This window comes from Anomaloglossus baeobatrachus, chromosome 5 (genome assembly GCF_048569485.1).
Source record: "Anomaloglossus baeobatrachus isolate aAnoBae1 chromosome 5, aAnoBae1.hap1, whole genome shotgun sequence".
Lineage (NCBI taxonomy): Eukaryota > Metazoa > Chordata > Amphibia > Anura > Aromobatidae > Anomaloglossus > Anomaloglossus baeobatrachus.
Genome location: NC_134357.1, coordinates 51,524,039 through 51,543,655, shown reverse-complemented (window position 1 = coordinate 51,543,655; position 19,617 = coordinate 51,524,039). Strand labels below are relative to the sequence as shown.

At 56.4% G+C, this 19,617-nt stretch overlaps 1 protein-coding gene across 1 annotated transcript in view; it reads right to left on the bottom strand.

The window, feature by feature from the left end:
- Positions 1-18,522, bottom strand: part of PWWP2B (PWWP domain containing 2B) — a 68,732-nt gene extending 50,210 nt beyond the window's left edge. Inside the window, exon 1 of the mRNA XM_075352260.1 lies at positions 18,167-18,522. Coding sequence (XP_075208375.1) covers positions 18,167-18,309 — 143 coding nt within the window. The 5' untranslated portion in view covers positions 18,310-18,522. The remainder of the gene's footprint in view (positions 1-18,166) is intronic.
- Positions 18,523-19,617: the final 1,095 nt, after the last annotated feature.

The window sequence follows — 19,617 nt, the reverse complement described above, 5'->3', positions numbered from 1 at the left end:
AGACCACACATTAGAACAGGGGTCAGGAACCTATGGCTCGAGAGCCAGATGTTTCTCTTTTGATGGCTGTATCTGTCTCACAGAAAAATCTTTAAATAAAAAAAAAAAAAAAAAAAATACAATTTTTCTGGTTTCAAGATGCACTATATTTCCCCCCAAACTGGGGAAATATGGGGGTGTATCTTACAAGCTGCAAATGGCTTACCGGGGAGTCAGTGATAGCGCAGAGTCGGCGATACTGCGGGCTCATGGGGTGTCGCGGTGGTGAGCCCGCAGTAGCCGATGGACTGTGGGCTGCTTTGAATCTCCTGCAGTTGACGAAATGGACTTCAAGAAAATGGCCGTGGAGATGGCACGTGCGTATAGGACTCTGCAGCCATTTTCTTGAAGTTGATCGCGTCAATTTGTGCACATGCCGTGGCCATTTTCTTGAAGATGATCTAGTCAACTGTGGGAGAGTCAAAGCAGCCCGCCGGAAGATTAATGTCACCCGCTGCCATGACACCTCACGAACCCGCAGCAGTATCACCGGCCCTCCACACACTGACCCTCTTGAGCCGCGACACTCCTTCCTCCGTGCACGCAGCATTGCCTACCCTGCCTCCTGGTACCTTCTGAGCCGCTCCACCACCGCTGCTCCCTCCTGGTGAGTATGGCTCTCACGGAATTACATTTCAAATTATGTGGCGTCCATGGCTCGCTCGGCCAATAAGGTTCCCGACCCCTGCATTGGAAGGAAACTTATATAAGGACCACAATACCAAGAACTTACAACCTCAGACACAGAAGAGGCTGAAACCTCTGATCAAGAGATCGGCCACCACACCTGGCATTACGGTCTGTGAAAAAAGCTAGTGTAAATCAGAGACCACAGTCGATAAAGAGCATTCCTCTGGTGGACCGGGCCTGCTTAAATATTATTTCTCCCATGATACAACCCCTTTTCCAATCTTGTATCTCAATGGGAGAACTATTTAAATGTTTAAGAGTATGGCTCCTTTTTTTCTCATGCATGTGTCAGCCATTCTTTTTAAAAAACAAGAATGCCGCGGAGACACCATCACATGTTTCTCAACGCTGGCAGGAAACTAGTCAGGTCTTTCACCGTGAAGGAAAAACCACGGGAAGGGCAGTCTCCAGTCAAGGAAACTGCCTATGCCAAAAAATGGTATCCATCCACAGACCGCTGTTTCGGGGTATTTGCCCCTCATCAGTGTGGAGTAGGAAACTGGCTAGTGGGAGCAATGCCTAGTAAAAGGTTACATAGGTAAGGATGGTTGACCTCGGGGAGATCAACATCCAGCACCGGAGACACCATCACGTGTTTCTCAATGCAGTGATTCTAGAACATTGCTCCCACTAGCCAGTTTCCTACTCCACACTGATGAGGGGCAAATACCCCGAAATAGCTGTCTGTGGATGGATACCATGTTTGGCATAGGTGGTCTCCTTGACTGGAGACTGCCCTTCCCGTGGTTGTTCCTTCCCGGTGAAAGACCTGGCTAGTTTCCTGCCAGCGTTGAGAAACATGTGATGGTGTGTCCGCGGCTTTCTTGTTTTGCATATTTCCCAGGGGGCATTGTTCTAGAATCACTGCGTTGAGAATCACGTGATGGTGTCTCCGCGGTGCTGGATGTTGATCTCCCTAAGGTCAACCATCCTTACCTATGTAGCCACTCTTTTTAAACAGAAGTGTCAATTTGGTCAAATTTGTGAATGAGTCAAAAGACTACACTCAGATTCCAACCTTGTTCAATCCATTACAAACATGGATATATGAATTTGGCCTAAAGGCCCGCATACACATTGGACAGATATCGGCTGATCTTGGTATACAGCCTTGGTTCCATTTGCGTTTGGCACAGACCAGTGCAATCCCATAAAACATCGGGCTGCACTAGCATCAGTGCAAAACTATGGGGCAGTGTCCATCTGCGATTGATTTCTCATGCAAATATGAATGTTGCGTTTGTCAGCGAGTCTCGGCTCACATGCACCCATACACAGGGCTGTATTTTGCCTTCGTGCTGCCCTAGGCACTTTAAGTGGTCGCGCCCCTTATTGACAACGTAAAACTGAGTTTTCGCACACGACATCTGTTTAAGGCAGATCTACTCTGTAAAACACTTTAAGGCTATGTGCGCACGTTGCGTACAGTTCACTGCAGAAATTTCTGCAGCGATCTGAAGAGCACATGTGCGCTTCTAATCGCTGCAGAAAATGTCCGTAGTGAGCGCCGATTCCATGCGCTCTGCCTGCAGCTCCTGCCATAGACAGAGCGGGAGCTGCCGGCAAAGCGCAGGAAAGAAGTGACATGTCACTTCTTTTTACGCAGCGCTTCGGCAGTAGCCGAAGCGCTGCGCTCTAAAGCGCCATGTGCGCACGGCCCCTGCACAATCTCCATAGACTGTGCAGGGGACGCAGGACGCATGCAGTTACGCTGCGCTACAAAGCGCAGCGTAACTACATGTATTTGCGCAACGTGCGCACATAGCCTAAAAAGTATCAATGAGAAACGAAGGGCACTAACCCCCCCCCCCAATGGGGATCACCACAGGCACATCAAAACATAGCATGGGTATAAAATATTTCCACCACACCATCCCCACTTATATACTGTGACTGTCACACTGACCCTAATATACTACACACTGCCCTCCCTTATAAATTATACCCACCACACCTTCCTCAATTGTGAAAATATGATCTGCACATTGTCCTCACATCATGCTGCCCCCTCCTCACAATGTCCCATGCATGCTGCCCCCTCCTCACAATGTCCCATGCATGCTGCCCCCTCCTCACAGTGTCCCATGCATGCTGCCCCCTCCTCACAGTGTCCCATGCATGCTGCCCCCTCCTCACAGTGTCCCATGCATGCTGCCCCCTCCTCACAGTGTCCCATGCATGCTGCCCCCTCCTCACAGTGTCCCATGCATGCTGCCCCCTCCTCACAGTGTCCCATGCATGCTGCCCCCTCCTCACAGTGTCCCATGCATGCTGCCCCCCTCCTCACAGTGTCCCATGCATGCTGCCCCCTCCTCACAGTGTCCCATGCATGCTGCCCCCTCCTCACAGTGTCCCATGCATGCTGCCCCCTCCTCACAGTGTCCCATGCATGCTGCCCCCTCCTCACAGTGTCCCATGCATGCTGCCCCCTCCTCACAGTGTCTCATGCATGCTGCCCCCTCCTCAGTGTCCCATGCATGCTGCCCCCTCCTCACAGTGTCCCATGCATGCTGCCCCCTCCTCACAGTGTCCCATGCATGCTGCCCCCTCCTCACAGTGTCCCATGCATGCTGCCCCCTCCTCACAGTGTCCCATGCATGCTGCCCCCTCCTCACAGTGTCTCATGCATGCTGCCCCCTCCTCACAGTGTCCCATGCATGCTGCCCCCTCCTCACAGTGTCTCATGCATGCTGCCCCCTCCTCAGTGTCCCATGCATGCTGCCCCCTCCTCACAGTGTCCCATGCATGCTGCCCCCTCCTCACAGTGTCCCATGCATGCTGCCCCCTCCTCACAGTGTCCCATGCATGCTGCCCCCTCCTCACAGTGTCCCATGCATGCTGCCCCCTCCTCACAGTGTCTCATGCATGCTGCCCCCTCCTCACAGTGTCCCATGCATGCTGCCCCCTCCTCACAGTGTCCCATGCATGCTGCCCCCTCCTCACAGTGTCCCATGCATGCTGCCCCCTCCTCACAGTGTCCCATGCATGCTGCCCCCTCCTCAGTGTCCCATGCATGCTGCCCCCTCCTCAGTGTCCCATGCATGCTGCCCCCTCCTCACAGTGTCCCATGCATGCTGCCCCCTCCTCACAGTGTCCCATGCATGCTGCCCCCTCCTCAGTGTCCCATGCATGCTGCCCCCTCCTCACAGTGTCCCGTGCATGCTGCCCCCTCCTCACAGTGTCCCGTGCATGCTGCCCCCTCCTCACAGTGTCCCGTGCATGCTGCCCCCTCCTCACAATGTCCCGTGCATGCTGCCCCCTCCTCACAATGTCCCGTGCATGCTGCCCCCTCCTCACAATGTCCCGTGCATGCTGCCCCCTCCTCACAATGTCCCGTGCATGCTGCCCCCTCCTCACAATGTCCCGTGCATGCTGCCCCCTCCTCACAGTGTCCCGTGCATGCTGCCCCCTCCTCACAGTGTCCCGTGCATGCTGCCCCCTCCTCACAGTGTCCCGTGCATGCTGCCCCCTCCTCACAGTGTCCCGTGCATGCTGCCCCCTCCTCACAGTGTCCCGTGCATGCTGCCCCCTCCTCACAGTGTCCCGTGCATGCTGCCCCTCTCCATGAGCTCCTAATGCTGCCTTCCTCTTTTCCATAATGACACCTCCATGCTGCCCCATTCATCATACTAAGACCACCACACTAACGCTTATGCTGAGACTCACACACACACACACACACACACACACACACACACACACACACACACACTACCCCACTCTTGATATTGACTCCCCCTACATTGTTCCACTCCATACTGAGCCCACACATGCTGCCCCTTTTCCATAATGAGCTCCCAATGCTGCCCCCTCTTATTCTGAGTCCTTACACTCCCCCCCCATCGATATTGTCATTGCTCTATCCCTCAACCCTTGTCCTCCGTCTCTAGCATTGGCGCCTCTCTCCCATTCCCCCAGCAGCAGCCTCTCTCCCCCCGCCTCCAGCAGCAGCCTCTCCCCCAGCATCAGCCTCTCTCCCCCCAGCCTCCCCCAGCATCAGCCTCTCTCCCCCCAGCCTCCCTCAGCATCAGCCTCCTCCAGCATCAGCCTCTCTCCTCCCAGCCTCCCCCAGCATGAGCCTCCTCCAGCATCAGCCTCTCTCCTCCCAGCCTCCCCCAGCATGAGCCTCCTCCAGCATCAGCCTCTCTCCTCCCAGCCTCCCCCAGCATCAGCCTCCTCCAGCATCAGCCTCTCTCCTCCCAGCCTCCCCCAGCATCAGCCTCCCTGCTCCCAGCATCAGCCTCCCTCCTCCCAGCCCCCCTCCTCCAAGCCTCCCCCAGCATCAGCCTCCCAGCCTCCCTGAGCATCAGCCTCCCTCCTCCAAGCCTCCCTCCTCCCAGCCTCCCCCAGCATCAGCCTCCCTCCTCCCAGCATCAGCCTCCCTCCTCCCAGCCTCCCCCAGCATCAGCCTCCCTCCTCCCAGCCTCCCCCAGCATCAGCCACCCTCCTCCCAGCCTCCCCCAGCATCAGCCTCCCTTTTCCCAGCCTCCCCCAGCATCAGCCTCCCCCAGCATCAGCCTCCCAGCCTCCCCCAGCATCAGCCTCCCGCCTCCCCCAGCATCAGCCTCCCGCCTCCCAGCCTCCCCCAGCATCAGCCTCTCTCCTCCCAGCCTCCCACAGCATCAGCCTCTCTCCTCCCAGCCTCCCACAGCATCAGCCTCTCTCCTCCCAGCCTCCCACAGCATCAGCCTCTCTCCTCCCAGCCTCCCACAGCATCAGCCTCTCTCCTCCCAGCCTCCCACAGCATCAGCCTCTCTCCTCCCAGCCTCCCACAGCATCAGCCTCTCTCCTCCCAGCCTCCCACAGCATCAGCCTCTCTCCTCCCAGCCTCCCCCAGCATCAGCCTCTCTCCTCCCAGCCTCCCCCAGCATCAGCCTCTCTCCTCCCAGCCTCCCCCAGCATCAGCCTCCCTCCTCCCAGCCTCCCCCAGCATCAGCCTCCCCCAGCATCAGCCTCCCCCAGCATCAGCCTCCCCCAGCATCAGCCTCCCCCAGCATCAGCCTCCCCCAGCATCAGCCTCCCCCAGCATCAGCCTCCCCCAGCATCAGCCTCCCCCAGCATCAGCCTCCCCCAGCATCAGCCTCCCCCAGCATCAGCCTCCCCCAGCATCAGCCTCCCCCAGCATCAGCCTCCCGCCTCCCCCAGCATCAGCCTCCCGCCTCCCCCAGCATCAGCCTCCCGCCTCCCCCAGCATCAGCCTCTCTCCTCCCAGCCTCCCCCAGCATCAGCCTCCCTCCTCCCAGCCTCCCCCAGCATCAGCCTCCCTCCTCCCAGCCTCCCCCAGCATCAGCCTCCCTCCTCCCCCAGCATCAGCCTCCCGCCTCCCCCAGCATCAGCCTCTCGCCTCCCCCAGCATCAGCCTCTCGCCTCCCCCAGCATCAGCCTCTCGCCTCCCCCAGCATCAGCCTCTCGCCTCCCAGCCTCCCCCAGCATCAGCCTCCCTCCTCCCAGCCTCCTCCAGCATCAGCCTCCCTCCTCCCAGCCTCCCCCAGCATCAGCCTCCCTCCTCCCCCAGCATCAGCCTCTCGCCTCCCCCAGCATCAGCCTCTCGCCTCCCCCAGCATCAGCCTCTCGCCTCCCCCAGCATCCCCCAGCATCAGCCTCTCGCCTCCCCCAGCATCCCCCAGCATCAGCCTCTCGCCTCCCCCAGCATCCCCCAGCATCAGCCTCTCGCCTCCCCCAGCATCCCCCAGCATCAGCCTCTCGCCTCCCCCAGCATCCCCCAGCATCAGCCTCCCTCCTCCCCCAGCATCAGCCTCTCGCCTCCCCCAGCATCAGCCTCTCGCCTCCCCCAGCATCAGCCTCTCGCCTCCCCCAGCATCCCCCAGCATCAGCCTCTCGCCTCCCCCAGCATCCCCCAGCATCAGCCTCTCGCCTCCCCCAGCATCCCCCAGCATCAGCCTCTCGCCTCCCCCAGCATCCCCCAGCATCAGCCTCTCGCCTCCCCCAGCATCCCCCAGCATCAGCCTCTCGCCTCCCCCAGCATCCCCCAGCATCAGCCTCCCTCCTCCCAGCCTCCCCCAGCATCAGCCTCCCTCCTCCCAGCCTCCCTCCTCCCAGCCTCCCCCAGCATCAGCCTCCCTCCTCCCAGCCTCCCCCAGCATCAGCCTCCCTCCTCCCAGCCTCCCCCAGCATCAGCCTCCCTCCTCCCAGCCTCCCCCAGCATCAGCCTCCCTCCTCCCAGCCTCCCCCAGCATCAGCCTCCCTCCTCCCAGCCTCCCCCAGCATCAGCCTCCCTCCTCCCAGCCTCCCCCAGCATCAGCCTCCCTCCTCCCAGCCTCCCCCAGCATCAGCCTCCCTCCTCCCAGCCTCCCCCAGCATCAGCCTCCCTTCTCCCAGCCTCCCCCAGCATCAGCCTCCCTCCTCATCAGCCTCCCTCCTCCAAGCCTCCCTCCTCCAAGCCTCCCCAAGCATCAGCCTCCCTCCTCCCAGCCTCCCTCAGCATCAGCCTCCCTCCTCCAAGCCTCACCTTCCCCCTCCCAGCCTCCCCCAGCATCAGCCTCTCTCCTCCCAGCCTCCCCCAGCCTCAGCCTCCCTCCTCCCAGCCTCCCCCAGCATCAGCCTCCCTCCTCCCAGCCTCAGCCTCCCTCCTCCAAGCCTCCCTCAGCATCAGCTTCCCTCCTCCAAGCCTAACCCTCCCAGCTTCCCCCAGCATCAGCCTCTCTCCTCCCAGCCTCCCCCAGCATCAGCCTCCCTCCTCCCCCAGCATCAGCCTCCCTCCTCCCAGCCTCCCCCAGCATCAGCCTCTCTCCTCCCAGCCTCCCCCAGCATCAGCCTCTCTCCTCCCAGCCTCCCCCAGCATCAGCCTCCTCCAGCATCAGCCTCTCTCCTCCCAGCCTCCCCCAGCATGAGCCTCCTCCAGCATCAGCCTCTCTCCTCCCAGCCTCCCCCAGCATGAGCCTCCTCCAGCATCAGCCTCTCTCCTCCCAGCCTCCCCCAGCATCAGCCTCCCTGCTCCCAGCATCAGCCTCCCTCCTCCCAGCCCCCCTTCTCCAAGCCTCCCCCAGCATCAGCCTCCCAGCCTCCCTGAGCATCAGCCTCCCTCCTCCAAGCCTCCCCTTCCCAGCCTCCCCCAGCATCAGCCTCTCTCCCCCAGCCTCCTTCAGCATCAGCCTCCCTCAGCATCAGCCTCCCTCCTCCAAGCCTCCCCCTCCCCCTCCCAGCCTCCCCAAGCATCAGCCTCCCTCCTCATAGCCTCCCTCAGCATCAGCCTCCCTCCTCCAAGCCTCACCTTCCCCCTCCCAGCCTCCCCCAGCCTCAGCCTCCCTCCTCCCAGCCTCCCCCAGCATCAGCCTCCCTCCTCCCAGCATCAGCCTCCCTCCTCCCAGCCTCCCCCAGCATCAGCCTTCCTGCTCCCAGCCTCCCCCAGCATCAGCCTCCCTCCTCCCTCAGCATCAGCCTCCCTCCTCCAAGCCTCCCTCAGCATCAGCTTCCCTCCTCCAAGCCTCACCCTCCCAGCTTCCCCCAGCATCAGCCTCTCTCCTCCCAGCCTCCCCCAGCATCAGCCTCCCTCCTCCCTCAGCATCAGCCTCCCTCCTCCAAGCCTCCCTCAGCATCAGCTTCCCTCCTCCAAGCCTCACCCTCCCAGCCTCCCCCAGCATCAGCCTCCCTCCTCCCAGCCTCCCCCAGCATCAGCCTCCCTCCTCCCAGCCTCCCCCAGCATCAGCCTCCCTCCTCCCAGCCTCCCCCAGCATCAGCCTCCCTCCTCCCAGCCTCCCCCAGCATCAGCCTCCCTCCTCCCAGCCTCCCCCAGCATCAGCCTCCCTCCTCCCAGCCTCCCCCAGCATCAGCCTCCCTCCTCCCAGCCTCCCCCAGCATCAGCCTCCCTTCTCCCAGCCTCCCCCAGCATCAGCCTCCCTCCTCATCAGCCTCCCTCCTCCAAGCCTCCCTCCTCCCCCTCCCAGCCTCCCCAAGCATCAGCCTCCCTCCTCCCAGCCTCCCTCAGCATCAGCCTCCCTCCTCCAAGCCTCACCTTCCCCCTCCCAGCCTCCCCCAGCATCAGCCTCTCTCCTCCCAGCCTCCCCCAGCCTCAGCCTCCCTCCTCCCAGCCTCCCCCAGCATCAGCCTCCCTCCTCCCAGCCTCCCTCAGCATCAGCCTCCCTCCTCCAAGCCTCCCTCAGCATCAGCCTCCCTCCTCCAAGCCTAACCCTCCCAGCTTCCCCCAGCATCAGCCTCTCTCCTCCCAGCCTCCCCCAGCATCAGCCTCCCTCCTCCCCCAGCATCAGCCTCCCTCCTCCCAGCATCAGCCTCTCTCCCCCAGCCTCCCCCAGCATCAGCCTCCTCCAGCATCAGCCTCTCTCCTCCCAGCCTCCCCCAGCATCAGCCTCTCTCCTCCCAGCCTCCCCCAGCATCAGCCTCCCTGCTCCCAGCATCAGCCTCCCTCCTCCCAGCCCCCCCCAGCATCAGCCTCCCTGCTCCCAGCATCAGCCTCCCTCCTCCCAGCCCCCCTTCTCCAAGCCTCCCCCAGCATCAGCCTCCCAGCCTCCCTGAGCATCAGCCTCCCTCCTCCAAGCCTCCCCTTCCCAGCCTCCCCCAGCATCAGCCTCCCTCCTCCAAGCCTCCCCTTCCCAGCCTCCCCCAGCATCAGCCTCTCTCCCCCAGCCTCCCTCAGCATCAGCCTCCCTCAGCATCAGCCTCCCTCCTCCAAGCCTCCCCCTCCCCTTCCCAGCCTCCCCAAGCATCAGCCTCCCTCCTCATAGCCTCCCTCAGCATAAGCCTCCCTCCTCCCAGCATCAGCCTCCCTCCTCCCAGCCTCCCCCAGCATCAGCCTTCCTGCTCCCAGCCTCCCCCAGCATCAGCCTCCCTCAGCATCAGCCTCCCTCCTCCCTCAGCATCAGCCTCCCTCCTCCCTCAGCATCAGCCTCCCTCCTCCCTCAGCATCAGCCTCCCTCCTCCCTCAGCATCAGCCTCCCTCAGCATCAGCTTCCCGCCTCCAAGCCTCACCCTCCCAGCCTCCCCCAGCATCAGCCTCCCTCCTCCCTCAGCATCAGCCTCCCTCCTCCCTCAGCATCAGCCTCCCTCCTCCCTCAGCATCAGCCTCCCTCCTCCCTCAGCATCAGCCTCCCTCCTCCCTCAGCATCAGCCTGCCTCAGCATCAGCTTCCCGCCTCCAAGCCTCACCCTCCCAGCCTCCCCCAGCATCAGCCTCCCTCCTCCCTCAGCATCAGCCTGCCTCAGCATCAGCTTCCCTCCTCCAAGCCTCATCCTCCCAGCCTCCCCCAGCATCAGCCTCTCTCCTCCCAGCCTCCCCCAGCATCAGCCTCCCCAAGCCTCAGCCTCCCTCCTCCCCCAGCCTCAGCCTCCCTCCTCCCCCAGCCTCAGCCTCCCTCCTCCAAGTCTCCCTCAGCATCAGCTTCCCTCCTCCAAGCCTCACCCTCCCCTTCCCAGCCTCCCCCAGCATCAGCCTCCCTCAGCATCAGCCTCCCCCTCCCAGCCTCCCCCCCAGCTTCAGCCTCTCTCTCCCCCCAGCCTCAGCCTCTCTATCCCCCCAGCCTCAGCCTCTCTATCCCCCCAGCCTCAGCCTCTCTATCCCCCCAGCCTCCCCCCCAGCCTCAGCCTCTCTCCCCCCAGCCTCAGCCTCCCTCTCTTCCCAGACTCCCCCCAGCCTCAGCCTCTTTCTCTTCCCAGCCTCTCTCTCTTCCCAGCCTCCCTCCAGCCTCAGCCTCTCTCTCTTCCCAGCCTCCCCCCAGTCTCAGTCTCTCTCTCTTCCCAGCCTCAGCCTCTCTCTCTTCCCAGCCTCCCCTCAGCCTCTCTCTTCCCAGCCTCTCTCTTCCCAGCCTCAGCCTCTCTCTCTTCCCAGCCTCCCCTCAGCCTCTCTCTTCCCAGCCTCTCTCTTCCCAGCCTCAGCCTCTCTCTCTCTTCCCAGCCTCCCTCTCTTCCCACCCTCCCCCAGCCTCAGCCTCTCTCCCCCCAGCCTCCCCTTGCATGATTACAGTGGACAAAAAGAGGCATCGCAATTTGCAACGATCAGCAACTAACCTGTAAGGAGCCCATACATTCTAGGCTCTGCCTCTGCCTTACCTGCTCCGGTGCCCGCCGCCCTGCTCTGGCTGGCTCCTCTTCTGGCTTGCTCCAGCTGCAGACGCGTCCTCCTCCGCGGCGTGTGTCATCTGCAGCATGGGGCAGTGAGCTGACTGTCGCGCCCGCGCGCCTCTGACCCCGGAAGTGCAGGCCATGGAACTTCCGGGGTTAGTCAGCTCACTATGCCTGGCGCCCGCCATGTATTTAAATAGACAGCAGAAGTGCGCCTGTCCTCCCTCCCAACCCCCCCCCTCCCCGGAACACAGCCGAGTGTAACGGAGGGAGGGACGGGGGGCGGGGATGTAAAGAAAAAAAAAAAAAAAAAATTATATATATTTTTTTTTTTTTGCTGCCAGAAAGTGCCGCCCCCCGCAACGTGCCGCCCTAGGCACGGGACCACGGGTGCCTAGTGGCAAATACGGCCCTGCCCATACACATACCCAAGTCTATGGGTGTGTGCGAAACATTGCACTGTACTCGCATGTCATCAGAGTGCAGTGCAAGGTACACAGACAGGCAGCGGAGGAGAAGGAGAAAGTGCTCGCTCCCTCTTCTCCGCAGCTGTGATCCCAACGAAAGATAGGATCACAGTTGCAGGACCCTCGGCTCACACCCGCAGCAGAGGGTCATTAGCATATCGCTTCCGATGCTCTCGCATTGGAAGCTATACACAAGTGGAACGGAGGCCTAAAGTATATGGGGACCTTCCGAATTTTCCCAGACCGATTATAAGATATCAGGCTTTTGATTTCTCTGGGAGATAAACCTCTGGCAGTTAAATCTGGCAGCGGCTTTGTCATAGTGAAAACAGAACTCAGCCAAGCCAAAAAAAAACCTGGGTATGGGGAACACAGGAGAGACAGCGGTCAGCTGAATGAGAAGCTTTCTACACTGTATAGGGGACTAGTCATCAATTCGCGTTCCAGAAAGCTACTTTAATTTAGTGATATTGCTGATTATAAAGGGTCTAGCACAGGGTTCTTCCCCAACAAATACAAGGTTTTCAAGGATTGGATCTTGAGTAGAGTTGAGCGGACTTTCAATAATCCGGGTCCGGCGGATCACCCGCGGGTTGACAAAGAAGTCCGGATTCGATCCGGAATCTGGCCCCATATATGTCAATGGGGAATCCAAAGAGAGATCGAGAGAGAGAGAGAGAGAGAGAGATATAAAAAAAAAAAAAAAAAAAAAAAAAAAAAACACAACAACACATGATCCGGATCGTGCACCCGGAATCCCGCGTCCGGGTCGGACTCTGATCTGCCACTCAAACCGTGCGGATCCGGATTTTGACGATCTGGGTCCGCTCCACACTAATCATGAGCCATTTGTTCCTTTGTTTCCTGTACAGTACATGTAAATAGCTCCAGAGGTGTCTGATAGGGGCACAACTGGGAGGGGGCATTTGAAGTTGAGGATTGTTGATAGCTAACTTTCCTAGATTCCTTGAATCCGCAGCTGATTTTTATTTTTTTTTTTGCATAATGTGGGGATGAAATTTTATGCAAAATCATCGACCCCATTCTGAAAAGTCTGCATGGATAATTTGCTGCATATCTAACCTGTGTGCACAAACCCTGAGGCTGCTTTCACACATACGGTTTTTGCTGTGCAGCACAATCCTGCTCTTAGCAGAAAAAACGCAACCGTTTTGTTTTTTTTGCCGCCGGTTGCGTTTTTTCCGCATAGACTTTCATTAGTGCCGGATTGTGCCGCATGGCCTTGCGTTCGGTCCGGTTTTTGCCAGATGCGGCATATTTAACCCGGATGGAACGTTGCCGGGCACGTTTTTTTGTCCGGCAAAAAAAAACAAAAAACGCATCGCGCCGCATCCTTCCGATGCGGCGCTTTTTCCAATGCATGCCTATGGATGTCAGATGCGCCAAAAACCGCATCTGGTCGCCGCATGCGTTTATTTGCACTGCGTATGCTCAGTAGCGTGCCTCAACCTGCAAAAACCGGACGGGCCGCATGTAAAAACTTATGCAAAGGATGCGTTTTTTTCGCCGCATCCGTTGCATAGGTTTTAGAGCCGGATTTAGCCGCACTGCAAAAACCGGATGTGTGACAGCAGCCTAAGGCTATGTGCGCACGTGTGCGCTCTGCACCGCACCTAAAAGGTGCGCTTCAGAGCGCAGCTGAAAAGCTCCGTTCTGAAGCGCATGGTGCCAGCAGAGAACGTGCGCTCTGCATGCTGCCTCTCCCTATAGACAGCATGCAAACCGCACGGAAGAAGTGACATGTCACTTCTTAGAACGCAGCGATTCGGGCAGCAGCCGAATCGCTGCGTTCTAATATGCCACGTGCGCACGGCTCCTGCACAATCTCCATAGACTGTGCAGGGGACGCAGGACGCATGCAGTTACGCTGCGCTGCAGATCGCAGTGTAACTGCATGTAATACGCACACGTGCACACATAGCCTCAAGATGCTTCTATAGGCCCCAAATGTCATACAAGAAGTTTTTTCTTTCTAGAATATCTCCATACATAGACAGCCTGAGCCTTAACGGCAGCACATCGAGGCTGAACGGCTTTGTGCCAGTGTGCACGAGCCCCTAGGGTAATAACCAGCTGCCGGCACAGTCACTCTGCAGCTGGAGGTCATAAAAAATGGCTTCCTTCTCATCTCCTTACTCACTGTCTACAGATGATCGGAGACTTCAAGAATCATGATCTACGAAGAAACCAATTACTGTACAAAAGGAAAAAAAAAAAAAGGCTTCTTCGTTTATTATATTTTCTCACAATTGTCTTCCGAGGACATTGTGCACATTTATTGTCTGGGCACCCGATACGGAGCAACCACAGAGGCCTAACACTTGATCATCACAACACAAGTCCAACATGGGTGCAAGATAGTTTTTTGTTATATACAGCTTCCTTCTAATCTCCTTGCTCACTGGCAGGAGAAATGAAGGAAGCCATATATAAGAAGAAAAAAAAAAAAAAACCAACTATCTTGCAGCCATGCACCGGCGGTGGACAATTTGCACCTTCGCAGCTGATGAAAAAAAATTACAAGAGGTGATCATCATTGTAGTTATCTAAGCACTACATCTGTTAAAAGGCAGGAGATTTTTATTCCATTATTTACAAATACAGAAAAATATTTTCTATTTTTTTTTTCCCTCTATTTCCCTGAACATTTATACGGGGCATTTCCACTTTAAACATGTGGCTTAGGCCGCTTTCACACATCCGTTTTTTGCCGTGCGACACAATACGGCGCTCTGCAGAAAAAACGCAATCTTTTTTTTGCTGCCGTTTGCGTTTTCTCCCGCATAGACTTGCATTAGCACCGTATTGTGCCGCATGGCTGCCGGATGCGGCATATTTAGCCCATGCGGCGGCCGGATGGAACGTTGCCTGGCACGTTTTTTGGTGCGTCGAAAAAAAACGCATTGCGCCGGATCTGGCGCAATTCACAATGCAAGCCTATGGACGCCGGATGCGTTTTTTTGCACTGCACATGCTCAGTATCAAGCCGAATCAGTCAAAAAACGGACGGGCCGCATGGAAAAACTTATGCAACGGATCCGTTTTTTTTCGCCGCATCCGTTGCATATGTTTTTGAGCCGGATTGTGCCGCTCAGCACAAACCGGATGTGTGAAAACAGCCTTGGCCGATAAATTCAGCTGGGGATCCCATCGATCTTGAGAACTGGTCCCCATCTTGTTCCGCTGTGAATGGAGACCAGATTGAGCATATGCGGCTCTTTCCATTTACTTCCATGGGAGTTTCAAAAGTGGTTGAGAATGTTCGCTGTTTAACCCTTTGCATGTTACGCTGCAGTTTCTGTTGGAGGAGTACACTGGGACATCTCAAATGGATGCCAGTGTATGGGCAAAAGGTGACATTTAGTTCCCATGTTAAAGGGAACCAGTCAGGTGCAATAGGCACACAGAACCACGAGCAGTTCTGGGTGCTAACCGTTCCTTGTCTCGTAGCATAGAAAAAGAATTCCAAAAACCCTTTATGATATGCTAATGAGTGCAAGGACTAGTCACAAGGGCGTTAGTTCCTGCACTCATTCCACTCTCTTAGCATGTTAGCACTCTCACAGGGGCGTGCTAACATGCTATTAAATACATCATCAGCAGTGATGCGTGTACATGTGTCCACTATCACCGCTGATCAGAATGCCCCGCACTTCCGGTCAAGCACAGTGTGAAGCCGGGTGCACGCGTCCCAGCTTCAGAGAGGACTAGGGCACATGACTGGAAGTGCCGGGACTTATGATCAGCGGTGACAGCACACACAGGTACGCACATACCGCTGATGATGCTGCACTGAATAGCATGTTAGCATGCCCCTGTACTAACATGCTAAGAGGGCAGAATAAGCACAGGAACTAACGCCCTTGTGACTAGTCCCTGGCCTCATTAGCATATCATAAAGGATCTTTAGAAATACTTTATCTACAGATCTCTTTATCTATGCTAGAGTATAGAGGGACAGTTAGGCAGGGATTAGCAATATGTACCCAGAACTGCTCGTGGTTCTGGGTGCATATTACACCTGACAGGTTCACGTTAAAACTAAAAGTGACACCAAATACCTTATTTTTGGGGGGGTTGCATTTTGGCATGGAATAGCAGGTTGGTCTGCAGAGGCTAAAATGCACCCCTTTGTCCTCTAGATGAATACGCTCCTATAGATAGAGTGTCTGGGACTTCCCTGGCACATATAGGGCCAGAATAAAAGAAAAGTCTTCCATGTAGCAGGTGTTTGTGCTTTGTTTGTATAAAATCTCTATTGGAAATCTACTGCAAAAATGCAATTCAATTAAAGTGAATATGATATTACATAATTGCATTAATTTGCACATTTTAGGACCTGCTGAAGATTTTTACATCTACGTGAGGTCCTAAATGTTCACAATTGGCGATGCATATCCACCGTCAAATGCAAAAACTATATGTAAGGGCAAATTCACACAACTCTATTGGGCTGCAAGTGTAGCTATTCTCTTTTGTCTGTTTTTTAGGCTTTTTCGATTTCTAAAATATCAGTTCACGCTTCTTTCTTTAATTTTTTAAACAATTTTTTTTGCTTCCCATTAGGTTGTGGCTAAACGGCAACTTTGGCTGCAACACTTGTCAGGCGATGACCAAGGTATATATTGAGTGGCTCTGCTACATCACAGCACAATACAAGTGCACGGGGTCGCCATTGTGACTCCCCCACGGTGCCGCAAATGAGACAAGCAAGTTGCAAGAAGGCAAGCCTTGTCAGATTTGCTGCAACTTGCTTGTTGCAGTTTCTAGGATCACAATGCCAACCCATGCACTTATATTACTGGGCTGTATATAGCAGCAGCGGTAAAGAAAACTTGGTCGTGCAACAAGTTTTGCAGCCAAAGTCTCTGCGTAGCCTCTGACTTACGCTTAATGAAGGGGTGCAGTTATAAAAAAAAAAAAAAAAGGTCACCCAATGAAAAATACATTTTTTCATTGCAGAACTGATGCTGGGTTGGTCTGGCAATTTTTTTTCCTGCTAGATAATGCAGACAATCATACAGCTGAAAATTCCACCCGTTCCCAAGGAGCAATAATGGCGTTGTGAAGTGGTTGGGGGGAAGGGAATAAGAAACTACAGTCACTATACAGACTTGTGAATTGGCCCTTATATATGAGGATCTGAGGCGGAGAATACCCAACAGAGATATTCAATCGAAAATGTAGCAAAATTGTGGCCATTGTTACAATATTAAAAGTACAGTATTTGTAAGTTGTGGGAGGATCAACCTTCCAATATGGAAGCGCTCCGGTATCCGGGAGTAATCGATGACTTCTCGAGTGACTATACGTCCTTGACTCGTCCTATCGCAGTTCTTGGGAATCCTTGTACTGGATGACACCCAGTATGGCCGGAGAGAGCGACCACCCAGCTTTCCTTGCACCCCTAAAGCGTGACATGAGACTGCTCGCCGCAGGAGGGACGGATCCCAGAGGCGCTGAGAGATCACCCAGCTTTCCTTGCGCCCCTCAAAGTGATAAGACGGGTTGCCCCACGGGCGCTGGGTGACACCCAAGATGGCTGGAGATGGGAGATCACCCAGCTTTCCTTGCACCCCTAAAGTGTGGAATAAGACGGGTCGACCCACAAGCGCTGGGTGACTCCCAGTATGGCTGGAGAGAAGTGACTACCCAGCTTTCCTTTCACCCCTATAGTGTGATAGGAGACAGGTCACTGTAGGAGGACGTTCCCCAGGGGTGCTGGGAGACACCCAGTATGGCTGAGGAGAGACCACCCAGCTTTCCTTGCGCCCCTAAAGTGTGACAAGAGAAGGGCGAGGAGTCGCTGCAGGAGGACAGACCCCTGAAGGCGCTGGGTGATGACCAGTATCGCTGGAGATGAGCAACCACCCAGCTTTCCTTGTGCCCCTAAAGTGTGACAAGAGAAGGGTGAGGGGTCACCACAGGCAGACAGACCCCAGGTGCGCTGAGCAACACCTAGTATGGCCGAAGAAGAACGACCACTCAGCTTTTCTTGTGCCCCTAAAGCATGACAAGAGAAGGGTGAGGGGGTCACCGTAGGAGAACAGACTCCAGGGGTGCCAAGTGACTGCAGGGGTGCCAAGTGACCCTCATTGGGGCTGGAGAGGAGCGACCACCCAGCTTTCCTTGTGCCCCGAAAGTGTGACGCAGGCAAAAGGATCCTAGGAGTGCTGTGCGACACCCAGTATGCTGAGGAGAGACCACCCATCTTTCCTTGCGCCCCTAAAGTGTGACGTGAGAAGGGTCATGGGTCGCTGCAGGAGGACAGACCCCTGGGGCACTGGGTGACACCCAGTATGACTGGAGGAGAAGCCACCCAGCTTTCCTTGTTCCCCTAAAGCAGGACAAGAGAAGGGTGAGGGTTCACCGCAGGAGAACAGACCCCAGGGGTGCTGAGTGACCCTTATTGGGGCTGGAGAGGAGCGACCACCCAGCTTTCCTTGTGCCCCTAAAGCATGACAAGAGAAGGGTGAGGGTTCACCGCAGGACAGACCCCAGGGGTGCTGAGTGACACTTATTGGGGCTGGAGAGGAGCGACCACCCAGCTTTCCTTGGGCCCCTAAAGCATGACAAGGGAAGGGTGAGAGGTCACCACAGGCGGACGGACCCTAGGGTGCTGTGCGACACCCAATATGGCTGGAAAGGAGCGACCACCCAGCTTTCCTTGTGCCCCTATAGTGTGATGTGAGAAGGGTGAGGGGTCACCGCAGGAGGATGGACCCCAGGGTACTGGGTGACAACCCTTATTGGAGCTGGAATGGCAGCCATATTGGTTGTCACCCAGCTTTCCAAGAATCAGGAAGAGCTATGAAACTACTAAAGGATTGATGACAAGTTAATATCAGAGGACAAACAGAAAAGTTGCGATTTTGTGGTGGTGTGAGAGGAGTAATGGGGGCGGCAGGGTGTACTCACTTCTTGCTGCAGTCCAGCAGGACGCCGGTATACCTCCGCTCCCCGAGGCTCAGAGTCACCACCAGGGTGTCATTCACTATCTGCTCCAGCAGGACCGGTACCCGGGAGCCGACCCGCAGCTCCTGCCCGTCCTCGGCCTCCATGCTGTCTCCGGCTTCCGGCTGCCAGGGCTGGCCCTGCCCCGTCCCTGTGACCGAGGGCCTGCAGTGTGCACAGCGCCCCCCTGCCCGCTTCCGTCTGACCTCCGGCTGCACAGCACCGCGGCCGCCGCCTCCTCCGCTTCTCTGCGCTCGTGATGACGACACAACCGGCTCCCACGCCCCCTCCACTTATCCGACGCGTCTTCCTTCCCACTGGCTATTGTGACGTCACAGAGGGAGAGCAGGCTATTGTGACGTCACAGAGGGAGAGCAGGCTATTGTGACGTCACAGAGGGAGAGCAGGCTATTGTGACGTCACGGCGGGAGAGCAGGCTATTGTGACGTCACGGCGGGAGAGCAGGCTATTGTGACGTCACAATGTAGAATCCTCCATTGTGAGATGCATTGTTACATAAGAGATTACACTTTCCAATGTAGAAGTCTTTATGCTTCACATAGCGAGATCGCTACCGAAATCGCTGCTACGTCACGGTTTTTGTGACGCAACAGTGACCTCATTAGCGATCTCGCTGTGTGTGACACTGAGCAGCGATCTGGCCCCTGCTGTGAGATCGCTGCTCGTTACACACAGCGCTGGTTCGTTTTTTTTATTGTTGCTCTCCCGCTGTGACGCACAGATCGCTGTGTGTGACAGCGAGAGAGCGACGAAATGAAGCGAGCAGGGAGCAAGAGCCGGCATCTGGCAGCTGCGGTAAGCTGTAACCAGGGTAAACATCGGGTAACCAAGGTGGATATTTACCTTCGTTACCAGGCTCCGCCGCTCTCACGCTGCCAGTGCCGGCTCCCTGCTCTCTGCACATGTAGCTGCAGTACACATCGGGTTAATTAACCCGATGTGTACTGTAGCTAGGAGAGCAGGGAGCCAGTGCTAAGCAGTGTGCGCGGCTCCCTGCTCTCTGCACATGTAGCTGCAGTACACATCGGGTTAATTAACCCGATGTGTACTGTAGCAAGGAGAGCAGGGAGCCAGTGCTAAGCAGTGTGCGCGGCTCCCTGCTCTCTGCACATGTAGTGACGTTATGATCGCTGCTGCGTCTGCTGTGTTTGACAGCTAAGCAGCGATCATAATAGCGACTTACAAGGTCGCTGCTACGTCACAGAAAATGGTGACGTAACAGCGACGTCGCTGTCGCTATGTGTGAACCCAGCCTTATTCCTTCTCCCTTTGTTATGTATGTGTCTATAGACCGCCTCAGTTCTTTTCTACCCTTGCCCACAGTTTTTAAGGCTTTGTGCCCATGAGGAGTTTTTTTTACGCTGCGTATTTTCCCCGCGCAGCATCTTACAGTT